Source organism: Panthera leo, chromosome B1, assembly GCF_018350215.1.
Source record: "Panthera leo isolate Ple1 chromosome B1, P.leo_Ple1_pat1.1, whole genome shotgun sequence".
NCBI lineage: Eukaryota > Metazoa > Chordata > Mammalia > Carnivora > Felidae > Panthera > Panthera leo.
This window is the reverse complement of record NC_056682.1, coordinates 79,448,583-79,468,028: the sequence shown is the minus strand read 5'-3', so window position 1 is coordinate 79,468,028 and position 19,446 is coordinate 79,448,583. Positions and strand designations below refer to the sequence as shown.

At 37.9% G+C, this 19,446-nt stretch overlaps 1 protein-coding gene across 5 annotated transcripts in view; it reads right to left on the bottom strand.

Moving 5' to 3' along the window:
- The window catches only part of PRMT9 (protein arginine methyltransferase 9), a 38,162-nt gene extending 25,674 nt beyond the window's left edge, over positions 1–12,488 (bottom strand). Inside the window, exons 1-6 of one of the 5 annotated variants that reach the window (XM_042935351.1) lie at positions 11,151–11,320; positions 10,029–10,635; positions 9,614–9,762; positions 4,989–5,225; positions 3,946–4,113; positions 1,620–1,722 (exon numbers count right to left, since the gene is read on the bottom strand). In XM_042935351.1, coding sequence (XP_042791285.1) covers positions 1,620–1,722; positions 3,946–4,113; positions 4,989–5,225; positions 9,614–9,633 — 528 coding nt within the window. In that variant the 5' untranslated portion in view covers positions 9,634–9,762; positions 10,029–10,635; positions 11,151–11,320. Of the gene's footprint in view, positions 1–1,619; positions 1,723–3,945; positions 4,114–4,988; positions 5,226–9,613; positions 9,763–10,028; positions 11,114–11,150; positions 11,321–12,071 lie in introns of those variants that run through there. The other 4 variants (XM_042935348.1, XM_042935352.1, XM_042935350.1 and 1 more) reach the window with 4 other exon arrangements.
- Between the last annotated feature and the right edge of the window lie 6,958 nt (positions 12,489–19,446).

Below are 19,446 nucleotides of genomic sequence, written 5' to 3'. Positions count from 1 at the left end.
TTTTTTTTAAGCTTATTTTACTTTCATTGCTATATGTATGTGTGTGTATACATTAATTTTTTTCATCAGTACAAATAGGAAAAGGAGGGTAGCTAGGAAGTCTGTATACAGCAACAAACTGTTGGGTATGGCTAACAGAGAAGCCAAAATCACTAATTTTTTTTTAAATCATTATTACCTAGTTGAAAAACAACCTCTCTTCTTTTTAAACTTTAATTAGGTATTTTAAATTCAAATCATTTTCTGTAAATAGTAAATTCTTGTTAAAAGCCTTTCATTCACATTACCTATTACAAAAACCAAATCGACAATTTGTGGGCCACATTAGAGGATTTCATTGCAAAACATAAGTTGGCAATTTTAAGAGTTGGTCCTGTCCAATCAATTGGTACGTAAAACATATACAAAGCCAGTTACCAATATCCCTTTTGATAATTTGCCAAACTCCAATCAGTGAGGACTGTGAGACTGAAAGCACTTCCCTTTCTCAACCCTACTCAAGAATTCCACAATGCCGGTCCACAATGTAAGCTTAATTACCATGAATTCCTTCTTGGAGTGTTTTTGCCTGAATACCCCATTTGGGTACACAAGCGTACGTTATATGATTAAATGTGGTTTTTGCATGGATTTCTTTCCACCTACAAAGTATACACCTTGACAGGATGTATAGTAAAACCTTGGATTGCATATAAGTTGTTCTGTGAATGTTCCACAAGATGAGCAAACATTTTTAATAAATTTTAACCTGATAAATGAGCAATGTCTTGTAACACAAGTAGTACATGACACCGAACATCACATGATCACAACTAAGCCAATGGTTCTTCTTGCTCTCTCTCTCTCTCTCTGCGGGATTATGGGTGATCGTCTCCCATGCTCAGGTGCTCCATCTCAGGCCGCAGTGTTTGGCAGAAATCAGTAATTTTTCAGAACGTTGGAAGGTGTCCACAACTGGCACTAGTGTATTTTTTGTCACTTTATAAAGCACCTATGGATAGTCCTTCGCTTTTCCACACAAGAGTAAGCTTAGGAATGCTTTCCTTCATTCTAGGTCAAGATGCCTACAGATATAGACCCTTTCCTCTGTTGCCTTATTGCCAGTTACATTAAATACAGTATACGACAAGAATTTATTGATACTGTAGTCAACATCCGTATGAGCATATACAATGGCTCCCATGCAGACAAAGATTCCACTGAGCCAATAGATAGCAGTGATACCATTACTGACAATGAAAGGCACCCTACACAATAACGCTCCTCTCTCGTCTCCCCCACACCAGCCATGAAGGTTTTCGAAGGTAAGTGCAGGTTATTTTTCTTTATATTTCGTATTTTCTTTATTATTTTGTATCATGCTACAGTAACGTAATCATTTTTGTATGAATATTTTTGTGTTGTGGGACAACTCATCTGAGTTTCCACTATTTCTTATGGGGAAATTCACTTTGATATATAAGTGCTTTGGATTGCAAGTATGTTTCTGGAATGAATTATGCTCACAAACCAAGGTTTTACTGTATTTCATACTGCTTTGCAAATACACGAGGGGTTCGATAAATACCTATTGCAATAATGAATTCTTAATCAAATTTAAGTGTTTTCATGCTGCTTACCTTTGGCTGCAAAAGTAAATGCTCCCATGCATGAATTAAACTCTCCACAATTCCTTCTCCAAATAAACCTGCATCGACAGTTTCTGTTACAACTAGGGACACTCTATAGAATGATTTTTTAAAGATATATGTAAGTAAAATATCATGCTATTTATGTAAAGATTTCAAAGCTGAGAGAAGAAAGGAAGAGTATATTATAGAAACAGTCCATATATAAAATTTTCTAATACATTTCATTTTTTATTTTCTACCCACAAATCTTAAGGAACTTGACTCTACTGTTCCTCAGGCTCCTCTGTTCTCCACTGACACCTTCTGGGGGTGGAGAGACACACAACCTTCCCTTGACCCTGCTACCTCCTCAGGCTCTTCTTTCATTCCCTAAATCCTTAAGAGTGCTTCATAGCCAGTCCCCTCCTTGATGTCAACACTCCATAAAAATATTGTCATAAATAATTCCCTTACTTATCAAGATGATTCTTTCTCAGGTCTCATTTTCCTTAATCTACAAACATGTAATGTATATGAGAAGGCCTCCCTCTCAAAATCCTTCTCTTCCTTCATTACCCATGTTTACCTCTTATATATTCATAGGTCTCTTGTTGCTTCTTTTGCTTCACCTACTACCTGCGAGTTATCACAAAAGAGCCACAGAGCTCTGATCTTTTGACTGTTCTTTCTTTCTAGAAAATTTCACTCAAAGACATACCAAAATAATTCCTCTCTTCTCTGAACTTCTTTAGCACTTATTCCCAGTATCATTTATTTATATAGCTAGAAGATAAAGAAAAACTTCATGAATATTCCTTATCTTCCTCTTTTGATTGTGGGCACCTTGAGGACTGAAATAACTTTGGTATCCTCTACAGGGCCTAAAGCCAGTATTATACAAGTCCACAAAATTTTCAATATTTAAAGGCTGCAAACATATAGAATGTTGAAAGTATCCCAATCATCTAGTCCAACATCTTGATGTCTCTAGATTTGCTCAGGGCCAAAATAAATTATAACAGAGTCAGTATTAGAATCCATATCTCCTAATTCAAAGCTGTAGGTCCTTCTACCACACTATCTGTGAGAGAAATGAAGGTTAAATTAAAGTAACTGATTCATACCATGGACTGAATTGTGGACCACCAAAATTCATAAGCTGAAGCCCTAACCCCCAATGTGACTACATTTAAGGATAGGGTCTTTAGGAGGTAATTAAGGTTAAATGAGGTCATAAGGGTGGGGCCCTAATGTGACAGGGCTGGTTTTCTTATAAAAGCGGAAGAGACACAGGCACTCTCTGTGTCTCTTCACATGCACAGAAGGAAAGGAAAGGAATACAGCTGTCTGCAAGCTAGGAAGGGAGCTCTCACCAGAAATCAAATTTGCCAGCACCCTTGATCACGGACTTCTAGCCTCCAGAACTGTGAGAAAATAAAAGTCTGTTGTTTAAGCCACCTAGTCTCTGGTATCTTGTTAGGGCAACAAGCAGACTAAGATAATTCAGGAGACTGTTGATTTCTGCCACAACAATCTAGTAAGACTTCTTTCATGCAAACAAATGTAGAGCCCATTAAAAAGTGAATTATGTATACAAAAATACTATTATACATATCGAAGAAGACTTTTAAAAATCATAGTCCAAATGACAACAGATGATAAAAGTCATCTTTCAATATAAGCTGAACTTAAGAAGACAGACCACCCAAGAGAGGTAGTAAAGCAAGTGCTACATAAAGAAAGCTCTGTCTCTAAAATAGTGTTGGACCAGATGATATATAAATCCATTCTAGCTCTAAAATGCCATCAGCCTTGTGATATAGATCAAAGCAAGATGACATACTAAAAAGCCAAGACTTATGAGACAATATTCAAAGCATCTGAAGAACCCAGGCCAAAATACATGGACAGCTGACACTTCCAAAGCTTTCATTTTAGCCAAGGATAACACAAAATGTGAGAAGTCCATCAAGCTTGATCTACTCACGTATTATTTTTAACTATAACTTTTAAATAGTTATTGACCATACAGGAAGTATTACCCATTTTCACAAACAGAATATTGAAATTAACAAAAGTAAGGTAACTTGCTAAAGGTCAAGTTTATCTGTTAAATTGCTTGGCGCAAAATTTTTTCAAGATCTTTAAATATTTTTTATCAAGAATATGACATTATGAAAATTTATCTTATGCTAAATGATCCTATATCGCTATCTTTACAATATAAGGGTTTTAGCATTTTTATTTGGGCTAGAAGCTATAAATGTGAATATCTTAATTTTTTTAAATAAAATAGTGGATTATAAAAACTAAAGTTATATATATTACATAGTACCTTTCAGGAATGTGTTTTGGAATCTCTATGTCAAGTGACTTCATATGTAAGAGTTTGATTCCTGCTTCCATCTTGTTTGCTGCTACTACATCACAGGCAAGTTCATACATGGTCTTGGATAACTCACAAGCATATACTGAGTGTGCTCCAGCTTTTTTAGCAAACATGCTGCAAGGAAAAAGGTGCCCCATCAAGAAAAAATAATCCACTATGGTTTTTCAAATTTAATGGAATCATAATGTTAAACATGGGGTTTTTCTTTTATTCTGTAATACAACCATTATTCATTCCACATTAAAAAATGACCCAGGGGTGCCTGGGTGGCTCAGTTGATTGAACATCTGACTTTGACTCAGGTCATGATCTCACAGTCTATGGGTTAGAGCCCCACATCGGGCTCTGTGCTGACAGCTCAGAGCCTGGAGCTGCTTTGGAGTCTGTGTCTCCCTCTCTCTCTGGCCCTCCCTTGCTTACACTCTGTCTCTCTGTCTCTCAAAAATAAATAAACATTAAAACAACAAAATGAACCAATATTCTTATTAAGAAACAAATCATACAGGGGCACCTGACTGGCTCAGTCAATGGAGCACGTGACCCTTGATCTCGGGGTTGTAAGTTTGAGTTCCACCTTGGGTGGAGAGATTACTTAAAAATAAAATCTTTAAAAAAACAAAATAGAAACAAACTATACAATAAATCATGACATTTATGTTTTTAAGAAGATACAACTGGCATGAAAAATATCAATAGGTTTTAACTTAGAGAACTAGATTCAACCAAAATATTAATGCAAAAAGTACTCTAAAAAGGCATTCAAAATTTCAATCATAACCTCAAATTCTCCTTAGTAGTTATGTCCAGTTCTTGATAAATTAAAGTTACAGTAAAAAATACAATAATAGTAGTTGCATGAATAATCATAAGATTATTAGAAATAAAGTAAACTCTGTTTCAATTCCACTGTTAAATTTTCCATATTTGGCAAAAGCTTTAATTTACCTTGGTGTATATGTGTATATAATTAAAGCACAATTACGACAAACCTTAGTATTCCAGTTCCTGCTCCAATGTCCAAAACACTCTTGGACCCCAAACAAACTGCATCCTGGATTGCTGCATTATAAATTGTATTCCGTTTGGTGTCATTAAGCATGATAAAGTGCCAGCGTTCCACCAACCAGTTTGCAACACGATAAAAATTCTCCTTTGCATCATTGAAATCTGGGTTTAGTTTCACTGCTTTATGAAAATACCCAGCTGCTTCATCTCTAAAGCCCATTCTGTAGTAAAAAATGACAGAGAAAATATTCAATTACTATGATAGCAATTACTGTGCCTTTATCCATGGCACTCATCTGGCCTAAGAATCCCTCTCCAGTACCCCAAATCCTACTCAACCCAAGCACCATCTCCTTTTGTAAGGACTGCAATCCTTGATCACTTCTTTCCTCTCTGAACCCTTATTGTATTTATGCATTCTAGGAGACAGACTATAAATTTACTATTGTAACTAAAGTATAGTAGAAGCTCTCATAGTCCTCTTCAATTTAACCAACCCACTAAAACACGATTGCTTTCTAAAAACCATTCCCTGTGTAAAACATATCAATGCCTATAGCTAGTAGGCTCCTCGCTGGTGTGCCTGCATACCTTTTCTCTCAGCAACTGAATGAATTATCAAGAGTCGGTTGTGTTTGTGGGGTACCTGGGTGGCTCAGTAGGTTAAGTGTCTGACTTCAGCTCAGGTCATGATCTTGCACTCCGTCAGTTCTAGCCCCACGTTGGGCTCTGTGCTGACAGCTCCGAGCCTAGGGGTTGCTTCAGATTCTGTGTCTCCCTCTCTCTCTATCCCTCCCCGCTCCCTTGCACTCGCTCTCTCTCTCTCTCAAAAGCAAATAAACATTAAAAAACAATTTAAAATAAAAGAGTCGGTTGTATTTGCTGTAAGACCAGTTTACACCAGTTGTATTTGTTATTATAATTACATATTTTAATTAAATATTACAGAAACTAAATAAATTATGACTGCAAAAAGAGAGCCACTGTTTCTGAGGACACTTAGCTAAATAAATGCTTTGTAAAACATCAGAGGCAAATCACCCAAAAAACTGCTACTGAAGTTTATGTAAGCAAATCATCAATAAAAAGGGAGAAAACTTCCAAACTATCTAGAAAAGTGCTTCTTAAACATTCTGTGGTGAAGAACTCATCTCCCCTTTTCTAAATATCTAATATTTGTAGACCAATACAGTCGCACTGCATGTAATTAGTATGCAACTCACACATCAGATTTCACCCAAACTGGTCCACATTATTTTCAAGAAGTGAGTTTCATGATCACATGCTTGGGATTACAGCAATGTCAAACTGCTATATACATTTCTAAACACTTCCTCTCAATCTCTATACTTATCTATCACTAACTGATAATTTGTGGACCAGCACAAGTGTGTAGTCCATAAGCTGAAGAGAACTGAGCTAGTAAAACCCTTTTACACTCATACTTCTTCAGAAGAACCTTTAAGCATTCTGTCAATTTTAAAGAAACCAAATCAGATTATTAATTCTATGTATGATTTACATAAAAAAAGACATTCTGGAATTTCAAACAGGAAACTGCATGGGCAATGGCCCTATGTCAAATGATACGCACTCATGTTTTAGGTTAAAATAAAAACGTTTAAGATTAGTATCTGCTAGACAGAGCTATCTTAATCTGCAACTGACATTGCACACAGTACAATACAAAATACATTGGATGTAATCACTGCTTGGTGAGAGACAAAACTAGCAATGGATATTTTAAATTTTTAAATATCAACAATCTATTGAATCAATGCCACACCTGCCCCTAATAATTTCTTGGGGTTTATGCTTCCCTGAAGTTTGATTCTTAATATATCATTGTTTTCTTAAACTGTAACGATAATCTGAAAAATGTATGGTACACTCAAAATATATCTCATACTGATAGACTCAACAATGTGTCAGTATCAACAAACTATGAAACCACCTCTTTTCTTTTAACTAGAAAAAAAAAAATTACCTTCCCAATTAGGAACTTAAATGTTTTGTTTAAATCTGATGCTACTGGACTAACATAAGGTTGTAAAGTTGAGACATTCCAGACACAAATTTCATTTAATAAACAAAAGGAATAAAGGAAAGGAAGCTATCATTTACTCTGGAAATCTTTTTCTCCCGGAGCAGTGATTCTTTCAGTGGGAAGTGAGTGATCCACTCTTTGATGAGGAAAGTAGGACAAAAAGCTAAGAGCTACTGTTGTAGAGAACAAAGATAAACTATATAGCAAAAGCCGCATTCACACTATCACAACTGATGAAATCTCAATGTCTAAATTAGAAATTTTGCATAATTATATCTCCCAAAAGCAAACAAGCATGGTTTTTTTGTTTTGGGGTTTTTTTGTTTTTTTGTTTTTTTTGTTTTTTTGTCTCACGAATTGGTAACTGCTCAGACTAATATCCTGCAACAACAGGTCACCAAGTTAAAATCTGTCAAAAGTGTGTAGAGCTCCAATTTTCTGTTAAATTGAGTTTATCCTTAAAGATAAGTTCTAGGATGTTATGATAATAACATGTGCATTACCTGGAAATAAATTGAATCCCATAAAGTAACTCCTCTTTCATGGACTGAAGAACTAAAAAAACTTTGAAATTAATGGGGCACCTGGGTGGTTCAGTCGGTTAAGCAACTGACTCTTGGTTTCAGCTCAGGTCATGATCTCACCGTTTATGAGTTCAAGCCCCACCTCAAGCCCTGTGCTGACAGCGCAGAGCCTGCCTGGGATTCTCTCTCTCCCTCTGTCTCTGTCCACCCCCCTCCTGACTCTCTCTCTCAAAATAAATTTTAAAAAAATAATAAACTTAAAAAAATCTTTTAAACTAAATTTCATTTAAAGGAAAAGTAGTTGGGGCACCTGGGTGACTGACTGAGTGTCCGACTTCGGCTCAGGTCATGATCTCACAGTTCATGAGTTTGAGCCCTGCGTCAGGCTCTGTGCTGACCGCTCAGAGCCTGGAACCTGCTTCAGATTCTGTGTCTCCCTCTCTCTGCCCCTTCCCTGCTCATGCTTTGTCTCTCTCTGTCCTTCAAAAATGAATAAACGTTAAAAAAAAAATGAAAGGAAAAGTAGTTGCTAATTAATACAGATGGGAGTCTATGTAACAGGATCAGGTTAGCTGTTAGTGTGAACAAACAAGTGTCAGTTGACAATCTGCCTTATTTTCCCAGTTATTATCATACTCTACAATTAGAAACTATCAAATATTTATCTCTTAAAGGAGTACTCATTTCACTTCCCAGGCCATGTTGATTAAGACTATTAAACCATATAGCAGCTACCTCTCTGAGACTAACACACTTTGATAAAGGCATTTCTTATGTATAACTTTTCATTGACTAAAACTTAACATGACAAGATGAACAAAGCAGTAATACTAGAGGAAACTGCTGGAACATGTAAAATTATCTTACTATATACAGTAGGACATTATCATGGCATTTCCTAAATAAGAAGTCTTTTACTTTGTACAAAGAAGTGACACCAGATTTATTAAAACAAATCCAATACAAAAATTTTGGGTTTTCATCAGTTTTCCTAATTACACAGTTTCTATGAAGAACAGACAGAAATTCCAATGGCAAGTTTTCAGCAAGATCCAGAAAACAGAATTACAAGTTCCTTGGCAAGGCATCAGAGTGACTTCACTGCCACCCTGCAGCCCATGGCTGTGTCCTCTCCAACAAGGTCTGAATCTTAGCCAGGTGGAGGGAACTCTTCCTTGAATATTATATCCTAGCCCTAGGGGCAGTGGCTGTGTGGTATATGATTTAATGTTAAAACTGTTCTGTTAGTAAGTCGGACAGAGAAAGACAGATATCACATGTTTTCAGTCATATGTGGAATTTGAGAAATTTAACAGAAGACCATGGGGGAAAGAAAGGGGAAAAAACAGTTTCAAACAAAGAGGGAGAAAAACCATAAGAGACTCTTAAATACAGAGAACAAACTGAGGATTGATGGGGCGGGGTTTGGGGGGAAGAAGGCAATGGGTGACGGGCACTGAGGAGAGCACCTGTTGGGATGAGCACTGGGTGTTGTATGTAAGCAATGAATCATGGGAATCTAATCCTGAAACCAAGAGCACACTGTAAAAACTGTATGTTAGCTAACTTGACAATAAATTATATTTAAAATAAGAGAAATTTTGATTGCAGATCAATTGCCTTTATATGCTGGAATAAAAACACTTTCATCGACTGAGAAGAATACATCAGAATATTCAATCTGGATCACTTTCGATAATCATACGTTCCTGAGCATCTTGACTTTTTTCTGTATAATGTTTATTACTTTTCCTTATCTGTGTCATTTCTTATGGGTACATTCACAATTGTTTTCTTATATGAAACAAAAGTTGGTGTAATAAAAAAATGCTCTGTTATTACATGTTATATTTGTGATTCTTATATTCTTCTGAGTTCTCTTTATTTTTTACCAGCCAATCCTTCATTACTCTGATCCCCTGTCACAGTTGATAATTCTTTATATTAAACTTTCCCTTTCAAATTACTGTGTGATTTATCTCTGATCAAGACTGATACAGAATAATTCTTAACAAATAACACTGAAATCACTACAAACCTGAAGAGGTGTTCCCCCATACTATTGCAAATCACTTCATCATCAGGAAACAGTTCCAAAGCCTGCTCATAACAACCAAGTAAGTCTTGTGTTCGACTGAGAGCATCGAGCTCTTCAGCCCATCTGAACAGTGTATACTGAAAAGTTTCCTGTGTAAAAGAGAAAACAGTAATTTAGTCAATAATATAAATGATGGAAGAATATACAACACTGGTTGATAATTCCACAGAGAACAGAACGTAATTACTACTGACTGATCACTTCAAATTTTGTTTAGCTTTAGTAGACAGTTTGCTAAATAAACAAACGCATAAATGAATTTTACCACTTAGGTGGCAATAACATGCAGAATTAGACAATTTGAGCACTTTAAACTCTCTCCATTCTTAGCTATCATATCAAATTCTCCACCTACCTCTCTTTTGTGGGCTTCTAGGTTTTAGAAGTTGTTTTGCCTTCTTCTCTTTGTTCATCCATCTCTATCACCTGTTCTACATCTACATCTCCAATCAAGACCCTCTCTTCTGAATCTCAGACACACAGACACGACCTCCTATTAGTCATCTCAACAAGGGACTGCACCCTCAGCCACCTCAAATTCAGCACAACTCAAGTATTTCCTGAGCAATCAGTATGCAAAGAACTGGGGCTAAAATACAGCAATGAACAACATAAATCCTACTCCTATCCTCACAGAAGCCCTGTAGAAAGAAATTTAACATACAGTTCTTTAAAAATTCAAAATGCTCTAAACTGAACCTATTATATTCCTCTCACACAGGATATAAGGTTAAGGTACCACCAAACCTCAAATGACTAAGTCATCTTATAATGCTACCTTAACTTCCAATACAATTAGTTTCAAACCCAGTCAATTCTGTCTCAACATCTTTAACTATGTCACCTCCTCTCCAACCCACTGTTACAACAGTCTGGCCCTTATAATACTTTCTGGACTACAGTAACAGCATTCCCTCTGTCACCCTAGCTCCAATCTCACTTCTCTCCAGCCATTCTCCATACTACAACACAGTGGAAAAAAGGGAAGGCTTTAGTCATTCCAGTTTTTATCATGAACACAGTTTACATCATCTTCAGAGATTTATACAGAAGAGTTGAGACTTATAACTGAATCTTGATGAAGTTTACTAAAGAGAAAAGGATACGGAGGAAGACCTACAGTATCAGGAGAAAAAAGTACGGATGATATGAAATGGATAAGAGAATTTATAACTTGGTGTGACTGAAGTGTGGGCATAGGGAGTAGAGTGAGTAGTAGGAAATACGACTAAAGAAATGGCTCTTTCACAAACGCCCACATGAAGGAATATGGACTTTGTTCTACAGGAAACAGAACTAGTTTCTGAACCCTACTGAACACGAGGCATTCAAATACAGGCTTTAGATATACTTTTAATACACATTAAGTATCTATTTAAAAAGATACTGTCACTGTTTTAGAAAGGAGGAACCTTAGGAACAAAGAATTAAAGAAACAGCACTTGGGTTGATCAATCATTATTCTACTGCTGCCTACCTATAAGAACAAACTGTATCTCAACATAGCACTTTCTCCTCCTTAGGACCAGCTGCTCCTGAAATTTACACTAAGTTTATGTTAACTACAACCATCTAGAGGTTACTGACATCTAGTGGATAGATATCAACAATGCGGGTAAACATTCTACAATGGCGCAGGACAGCGCTCCACAACAAGAATCATTCCATCCAAAAAGTCAACAGCGCTGAGGTTGAGAAACGCTAGGTGAAAAAAAGCAAAGTAGCTTGAGGCTGAAAACGGAATACAAAATTTAGTTAAATAATTTTTATAAATTTAGACTCTAAAATAACTTGGAAAAACTTATCTATTACATATAGAACGATCACAATCCAGTAACTGAAGCTTAAATAATGCATCATCAAATGACTACTTTATAGTAGCTTATTCCCAACTTTATTCAATTACAGATACCCACGACATTCCTTCTGCATACAAGTGCAAAGGTGCTGAGGCAGGGACATGCTAGAATTAGATATAGGAGGAAGAGATCACCCTCGGCCTCATTTGCAATATGGCCTTTAGAATTCTGAGTAAGGTGGAAGTTTTGAAATAGATAAGTGGCATCGTCTGACTTGTTATGAAATGCTCACCCAGGCTGTGTTGAGACAGGTTGCCGGAGGAAGCCTAGTTATGAGCCTACACCAACAGCCGACAGATGACTGAGGCTTGAACAGGGGTAGTAAAGGAGAAGGTGGTGAGAAATGGTTAAGATTTTGGATACATTTCAAATATGGAGCCGAGAGGATTTTTTTGATGGGCTGGCTGTGGGTGTGAACAAAAGACATGTCAAGGATGAATAGTAAATATTAACAGCAACCACCAGCCATTAACCTTAGCCACCCCTCCCAATGGAAAAACACAGGATCTGCCAGCAAGTGAAAGAAGGGACATCCTCACCTTCACGTCCTCTTTCAGCTCCGGCGCCAGGCTGAGTACAAGGAGGTAGTGGGCATAGGCGGTGCCAAAGTCCTGGGCGCTCAGGCAGTGCTCTGCGCTCTGCAAGGACCGCGACACCAGCCGGTCGCGCCCGACTGCCCCGGCGCCACTCCGGGCACCCCGGCGGGGCCTGGGCCGAGAGTTCGGCATGACAGAGTCACCGCCCTGAAACCTAAGCTTGTATAACCAAAGTGAAGATGTTTTACTAAACGGAACGAGAAAACGGTCCCGTTGGCTACACTTCCAAATGACTTAAACAGAGCGCGAAAACCGGTAACGTAAAGTTATGCCTGGGCCCGGGGTGTGCGCGCCCACCTTAGCCAGGCAAAAGCCCCGCCTCCTCCCTCCCAGGCGGAGTCTGCGAGTCGACCCGGCAAACTGCAGACACCAGCCCAAGGCGCACGCCCAGCGAGCGTCAGTGCGCTTGACGTGTGCACGCCGCGGTCCGCCCCCCTCCCCGTGGAAAGGGAGGCGCGAGGTGGACGGGGCGCCTGCGCGGAGGGCAGCGCTTTTAACGGTCTTGAGGTTCTTGCCTTCCTCTCCCTCGCCTCGCTTCCCCTTGCGCCGAAACCGGCGTTTTCTGTCCCTTCTTCCTGGCCGTCAGAAGTGTGTGTGTATGTGTAGTGTGTGTGTGTGACTTCGACTGCAAGACCCGACTCTGCAGATGCAGTTAGCGCGTTGCTGCACCCGACCGTGAGGGACATGGGTGGCTGTGAGGAGGTCAGGCGTTTGTGGTGATGTTTTAAGATATTTGGATCGGGATGCCTCATCTCAAAATGGCGAGACTGAAAAGAGCCCAAGGTTAACAAACGCACCCTAGATGTAGTGGAGCAAATGCTTTCACAGGCGTTATTTAAAATCATCCTCACAAAACCCCGTGAGGTGGGCTTCTAAATCACAATCTTAAAGGCGGCAAAGGGGACATTCTGAGAAGTTACTTGCCCAGTATCACAAAACTGGGTAGTGGGAAAGGCGTGACTCAAACCCAAGCTCTCTGTTATTTTAAAACGAGTTTAGGATTTATTTCACTGTTCGATGGGTCACCACTGTATACTGGCTATATTAATAACGTAGGAAAAAATGTTCTACCTTCAAGTGTGGCCCCTAAGGGATGGATTCAAAACTTTAAAAGGGGAGGGGGGCGCGTGGAAATTACAGCTGAAAGAAGTCATTTTTGTCCTCATTTTCAAACATCTCAGTAGTGAATATTTTACTTAACAAAAAATAAGACCATTTGCATATCTAACTTTGGGGGGCTCCTACCATTTTCTGCCTTCTCTATTGATCTGATTATTTGAACCACTCTTCCTCTGGGCACTTACCACTGTAAACCCTAATCAGTTCTTCAAAGTCCAGGTTACTAGATTATAATCTCCTCCTGCCGTCAGAAAGTTCCTCAAAGGCAGTAACTGTTCTTAACCATTTTTGTAAGCTTTACCTCTAGCAGAGTCTAGTTCAGAGTAAGGACTCAAAAATTTTTTTTTAATTTTAATGGAAAGTACATTCCACTACCAGGTTTCACTTGTAGATTTTCCCCATCGTTCACATCCTTTTTTCTCTCCCCTTCTGAATTGCCACTTTTTGTACTAAGCAATTTAAGATTTAACTATATGATTTTTCCCTAACAAGCCTGAAATGCTAGTCCCAATAGGATGTAGTAGAACATGCAAAGGCCACTGAACAATACAAAACAAAAAAGTACATTCTAGTGCAAACTTGGTCCTTTTCTGTCCCTCCAATAACCTTTCCTTAAGAAGCATTATTTGTAAAAAGGCCTAACAAAGCTAAATTTCCTACTTTGGACATAAGATTGATATAACCATCAAATGAGATAATGAGATGTGTAAAAGCATTTTATATATAAGGTGTATTTAGTGCTAGGCATTGTTTACCTTTAGAGTTATTTAAAACTTATCTGGATTATTTTTTATTTTTCTGTTTATCTTTGAAAGAGAGAGGGAAACACAGAATCTGAAGCAGGCTCCAGGCTCCGAGCTGTCAGCACAGAGCCCAACACGGGGCTGGAACCCATGAAACACGAGATCATGACGTGAACTGAAGTCGGACGCTTAATCGACTGAGCCACCCAGGTGCCCCAAAATTTATCTGGATTATTAAAATGAAAATTATGTCACAAACACCTTTAAGCACTTGATCAGAAATGGTGCAACTCATATCATTTAAGAGTCTAATGTAATTGGCTGGAATCTCCCTTCAGAAACCAAAGGGAAACCTCCCAAGCTTTCTCTGCAGAGATTTGGGTCAATGGGGAATCACTTAGACTTCATCATTCTAGTAATCTCTGTGAGTCCACCATTCAGCTGAATTAGTTTACTTAACAGGTTATCTGTGGTTCAGGACATGCTTTCCTATTCCACAGGGACAAGGTTTCTTTTGTCTTATTTTACTTGTTTTGTTTTTTTGATCTGTTGGTTTATTGAGATAACCTGCATATCTCAAACATCTAGACCACATGAAGCTTAAGGTGGACAAATGTTACCAATATAGGCTAAGAAATGAAGAGGCTTGGCAGGAAGTGAAGAGAAGGCAGAGAAAAAATGAAAGGAGCCAACTTCTATTGCATCATCACCTACAGTATCAACCTGTGGTCAGTGACCACTGCTAAAAAAGTACAAGGGATGCTACCTGCTGTTTGTAAAATACTTCAGGTACCTTTGTCAGCTACTAAGGTTTACTGAGTTCTGATGTGATTTATCTACACGGAGAAATCAGAAGTTATTTGCATTTATTTGTAGTTTATACCTTAGACACTATATAGGGTAAGCCATTTGAAAAAAATGAACTCACACGACTAACATGGAAGAAAAATGGAATAAAATATATTTTACTATTTCCTTTTATTACCTCATTCCTAATTAAGACTTAGAATTAGATTTTTCATATTTATTGAAGGTTAATTGTATTTATAGTAATTCTTTCAGTCCTTTTGAAAAGGCATTATATTCCATTACAAAAAACTCAAAAGTATGTTGCAAAACAATCATAGAATATAGATTTTACTTATTGATCCTTAAAGTTTTCTTTAAAAATATTAAAGGTATTGGGGTACCTGGGTGGTTCAGTCAGTTGAGCATCTGACTTCGGCTCAGGTCAAGATCTCGTGGTCTGTGAGTTCAAGCCCGGCGTAGGGTTCTGTGCTGACAGCTCAGAGCCAGGAGTCTGCTTTGGATTCTGTGTCTCCCTCTCTCTCTGCCCCCTTTCTGCTCATGCTCTGTCTCTCTCTCTCTCTGTCAAAAATAAACGTTACAAAAATATATTGAAGGTATCGCTCCATTGTTCACAATACCCTTCCTCTCACTCCCATCTCACAACCAAAACTGTAATCTTTAGAATTAGAGAGTCTATTTGATTCCTCCATTTATGTGTTCTAGTTCACCCTTTTTAGGGTTCCAAGAAAAACCCACTGATTAGAAAACTGCTGACTCAGAGGCAGGTTTAATTGTGGTTGTTTTTGACCACGTTCTGGGCAGCTTGTCAACAAACCACACATGCCAAACAAGGAAGCAAAACCAACTGAAAGTCTCTCAGTCAACTTTCCAATTTGCAAAAGTTGAAGGTTAACGGGGGAAAAAAAAGGCTCACAGGAAGTTCATTAAGAAGAGATAAACAGCTTGCCAGGCACAAGTATCTCATGTTTATACTTTCTGTGGAGATTCATATCTTTTCGTGTGATTTAGTTTGTTTTACAGTTTTGTAGTTTGGAGCCTTGTTCTGAACTCGCTGTGCATTTTAGAATCATCTGAGGAGCTTTTAAACAATAACAGTGTCTAGGCCTTATACCTAAAGATACTGATTTAATTGGCCTGGTGGGGTCTGGGCATGAATTCTTTTAAAAAGTTCTCTGAGTGAGTCTAAAATACGTGGTAGGGGTGGGGGGTATGGTGCAAGCTTCTGTTATATCTGATATACTTCAAGTATTTAAGGTATGCAATATAAAGGCAATGTAGGGAGTAGAAAAATTATTTCTGGCTTCACAAGAATTGTGAAGATTCTCTATTCTTTTGAATGAAGTTGTTGCTATATGATAAAGAATAGAATCATATTGAATTACTTGTTGGAGAAAAAAATACATATAATTGGATCAACAGTGCACTACCGGCAATGGACCACTGAAATTTACATTGATACATTCCCATTGCTAAATATTCCCAGTTTCTTCAATCTTTTTTACTTTACTACAGTTAGGATTTTATAATAGCCCCCTTCTTTTGCCCTGTGTGCAAAATACAAAAAACAATTGTGTATTTTGTCAAATGCTTTGTCTGCATCTATTGAGAGGATCATGTAGTTCTTGTCCTTTCTTTTATTAATGTGATGCATCGCATTGATTGTTTTGTGGATATCGAACCAGGCCTGCATCCCAGGTATAAATCCCACTTGGTCGTGGTGAATAATTCTTTTAATGTATTATTGGATCCATTGACTAGTATCTTGTTGAGGATTTTTACATCCATGTTCATCAGGGAAATTGGTCTGTAGTTCTCCTTTTTAGTGGGGTCTTTGTCTGGTTTTGGAATTAAGCTAATGCTGGCTTCATAGAAAGATTTTGGAAGTTTCCTTCCATTTCTATTTTTTGAAACAGATTCAAAAGAATAGGTGTTAAGTCTTCTTTAAATGTTTGGTAGAGGGGCGCCTGGGTGGCTCAGTCGGTTAAGCGGCCGACTTCGGCTCAGGTCATGATCTCGCGGTCCGTGAGTTCGAGCCCCGTGTCGGGCTCTGTGCTGACAGCTCAGAGCCTGGAGCCTGTTTCAGATTCTGTGTCTCCCTCTCTCTGACCCTCCCCTGTTCATGCTCTGTCTCTCTCTGTCTCAAAAATAAATAAATGTAAAAAAAAAAATTTTTTTTAAAAAATAAATAAATGTTTGGTAGAATTCCCTTGGAAAGCCATCTAGCCCTGGACTCTTGTTTTTTGGGAGATTTTTTATTACTAACTCAATTTCTTTGCTGGTTATGGGTCTGCTCAAATTTTCTATTTCTTCTTGTTTCAGTTTTGGTAGTTTATATGTTTCTAGGAATTTGTCCATTTCTTCCAGATTGCCCAATTTATTGCAGTATAATTGCTCATAATATTCTCTTATTATTGTTTGTATTTCTGTGGTGTTGGTTGTGATCTCTCCTCGTTCATTCTTGATTTTATTTATTTTGGTCCTTTCCTTTTACTTTTTGGTCAAACTGGCTAGGGGGTTGTCAATTTTATTAATTCTTTCAAAGAACCAGCTTCAGGTTTCATTGATCTGTTCTGTTGTTTTTAATTTTGATAGCATTGATTTCTGCTCTAATCTTTATTATTTCCTGTCTTCTGGTTTTGGGTTTTATTTGCTGTTCTTTTTCCAGCTCTTTAAAGTGTAAGGTTAGGTTGTATATCTGAGACCTTTCTTCCTTCTTTAGGAAGGCCTGGATTGCTCTATACTTCCCTCTTATGATTGCTTTTGCTGCATCCCAGAGGTTTTGGGCTGTGGTGTTATCATTTTCATTGGCTTCCATGTACTTTTTAATTTCCTCTTTAATTCCTTGGTTAGGCCATTCATTCTTTAGTAGGATGTTCTTTAGTTTCTAAGTATTTGTTGTCTTTCCAATTTTTTTCTTGTGGTTGATTTTGAGTTTCATAGCGTTGTGGTCTGAAAATATGCACAGTATGATGCCAATCTTTTTGTACTTGTTAAGGGCTGATTTGTGTCCCAGTATGTGATCTATTCTGGAGAATGTTCCATGTGCGCCCAAGGAGAATGTGTATTCTGCTGCTTTAGGATGAAACGTTCTGAATATATCTGTTAAATTCATCTGGTCCAGTGTGTCATTCAAACCATTGTGTCCTTGTTGATTTTTGGTTTAGATGATCTATCTATTGCTGTAAGTGGGGTGTTTAAGCCCCCTACTATTATGGTATTATTATCAATGAGTTCCTGTATGTTTGTGACTAATTGGTGTATATATTTGGGTTCTCCACGTTTGGGGCATAGATGTTTAAAATTGTTAGGTCTTCTTGGTGGATAGACCCCTTAATTATGATATAATGCCCTTCTTCATCACTTGTTACAGTCTTTATTTTAAAATCTAGACTGTCTGATATAAATATGGCTAGTCTGGCTTTCTTTTGGCAACCATTAGCATGATAGATGGTTTTCCATCCCCTTACTTTCAATCTGAAGGTGTCTTTAGGTCTAAAGAGGGTCTCTTGTAAACAGCATATAGATGGATCTTGTTTTCTCATCCATCCTGTTACTCTATGTATTTTGATTGGAGCATTTAGTCCATTGACATTTAGAGTGAGTACTGAAAGATACAAATTTACTGCCATTGTGTTGCCTGCAGAGTTGGAGTCTCTGGTGGTGTTCTCCGGTCCTTTCTAGTCTTTGTTGCTTTGTTGCTTTGTTGCTATTTTGTTTTGTTTCATCTTTTCTCCCCTCAGAGAGTCCCCCTTAAAATTTCTGGCAGCGCTGGTTTAGTGGTCACAAATTCCTTTAGTTTTTGTTTGGGAAACTTTTCATCTCTCTTTCTATTTTCAATGACAGCCTTGCTGGCTAAAGAATTCTTGGCTGCATATTTTTTTCTGAATCAGCACGTTGAATACATCCTGCCACTCCTTTTTGGCCTGCCAAGTTTCTGTGGATAGGTCTGTTGCAAACCTGATCTGTCTTCCCTTGTAGGTTAAGGACTTTTTTTTCCTTTGCTGCTTTCATGATTCTCTCTTTGTCTGTATATTTTGTGAATTTGACTATGATATGCCTCGCTGATGGTCAGTTTTTGTTTAATCTAATGGGAGTCCTCTGTGCTTCCTGGATTTTGATGTCTGTGTCTTTCGCCAGTTAGGAAAGTTTTCCACTATGATTTGCTCACATAAACTTTCTACCCCTTTTTCTCTCTCTTCATTTTCTGGGACCCCTATGATTCGGATATTATTCCTTTTTAATGAGTCACAGAGTTTTCTAATTGTTATATCGTGCTCTTGTGCCTTAGTCTCCCCCTTTTTTTCGGCTTCATTTTTCTACATAAATTTGTCCTCTGTATCACTGATTGGCTGCTCTGCTTCATCCATCCTTGCCACTGTGGCATCCTTTCAAAATTGCAGCTCAGTTATGGCATTTTTAATTTCGTCCTGCCTAAATTTTACTTCCTTTATAGCCACAGAAAGAGATTCTATTTTATTTTCCAACCCCAGGTAGTAGTATTATTATCATGATTCTAAATTCTGGTTCAGACATCTTGCTTGTATCCCGGTTGATTAGGTCCCTGGCTGTCATTTCTTTCTGTTCTTTCTTTTGGGGTGAATTCCTTCGTATTGTCATTTTGGAGGAAGAAAAATAATAAAATTAAA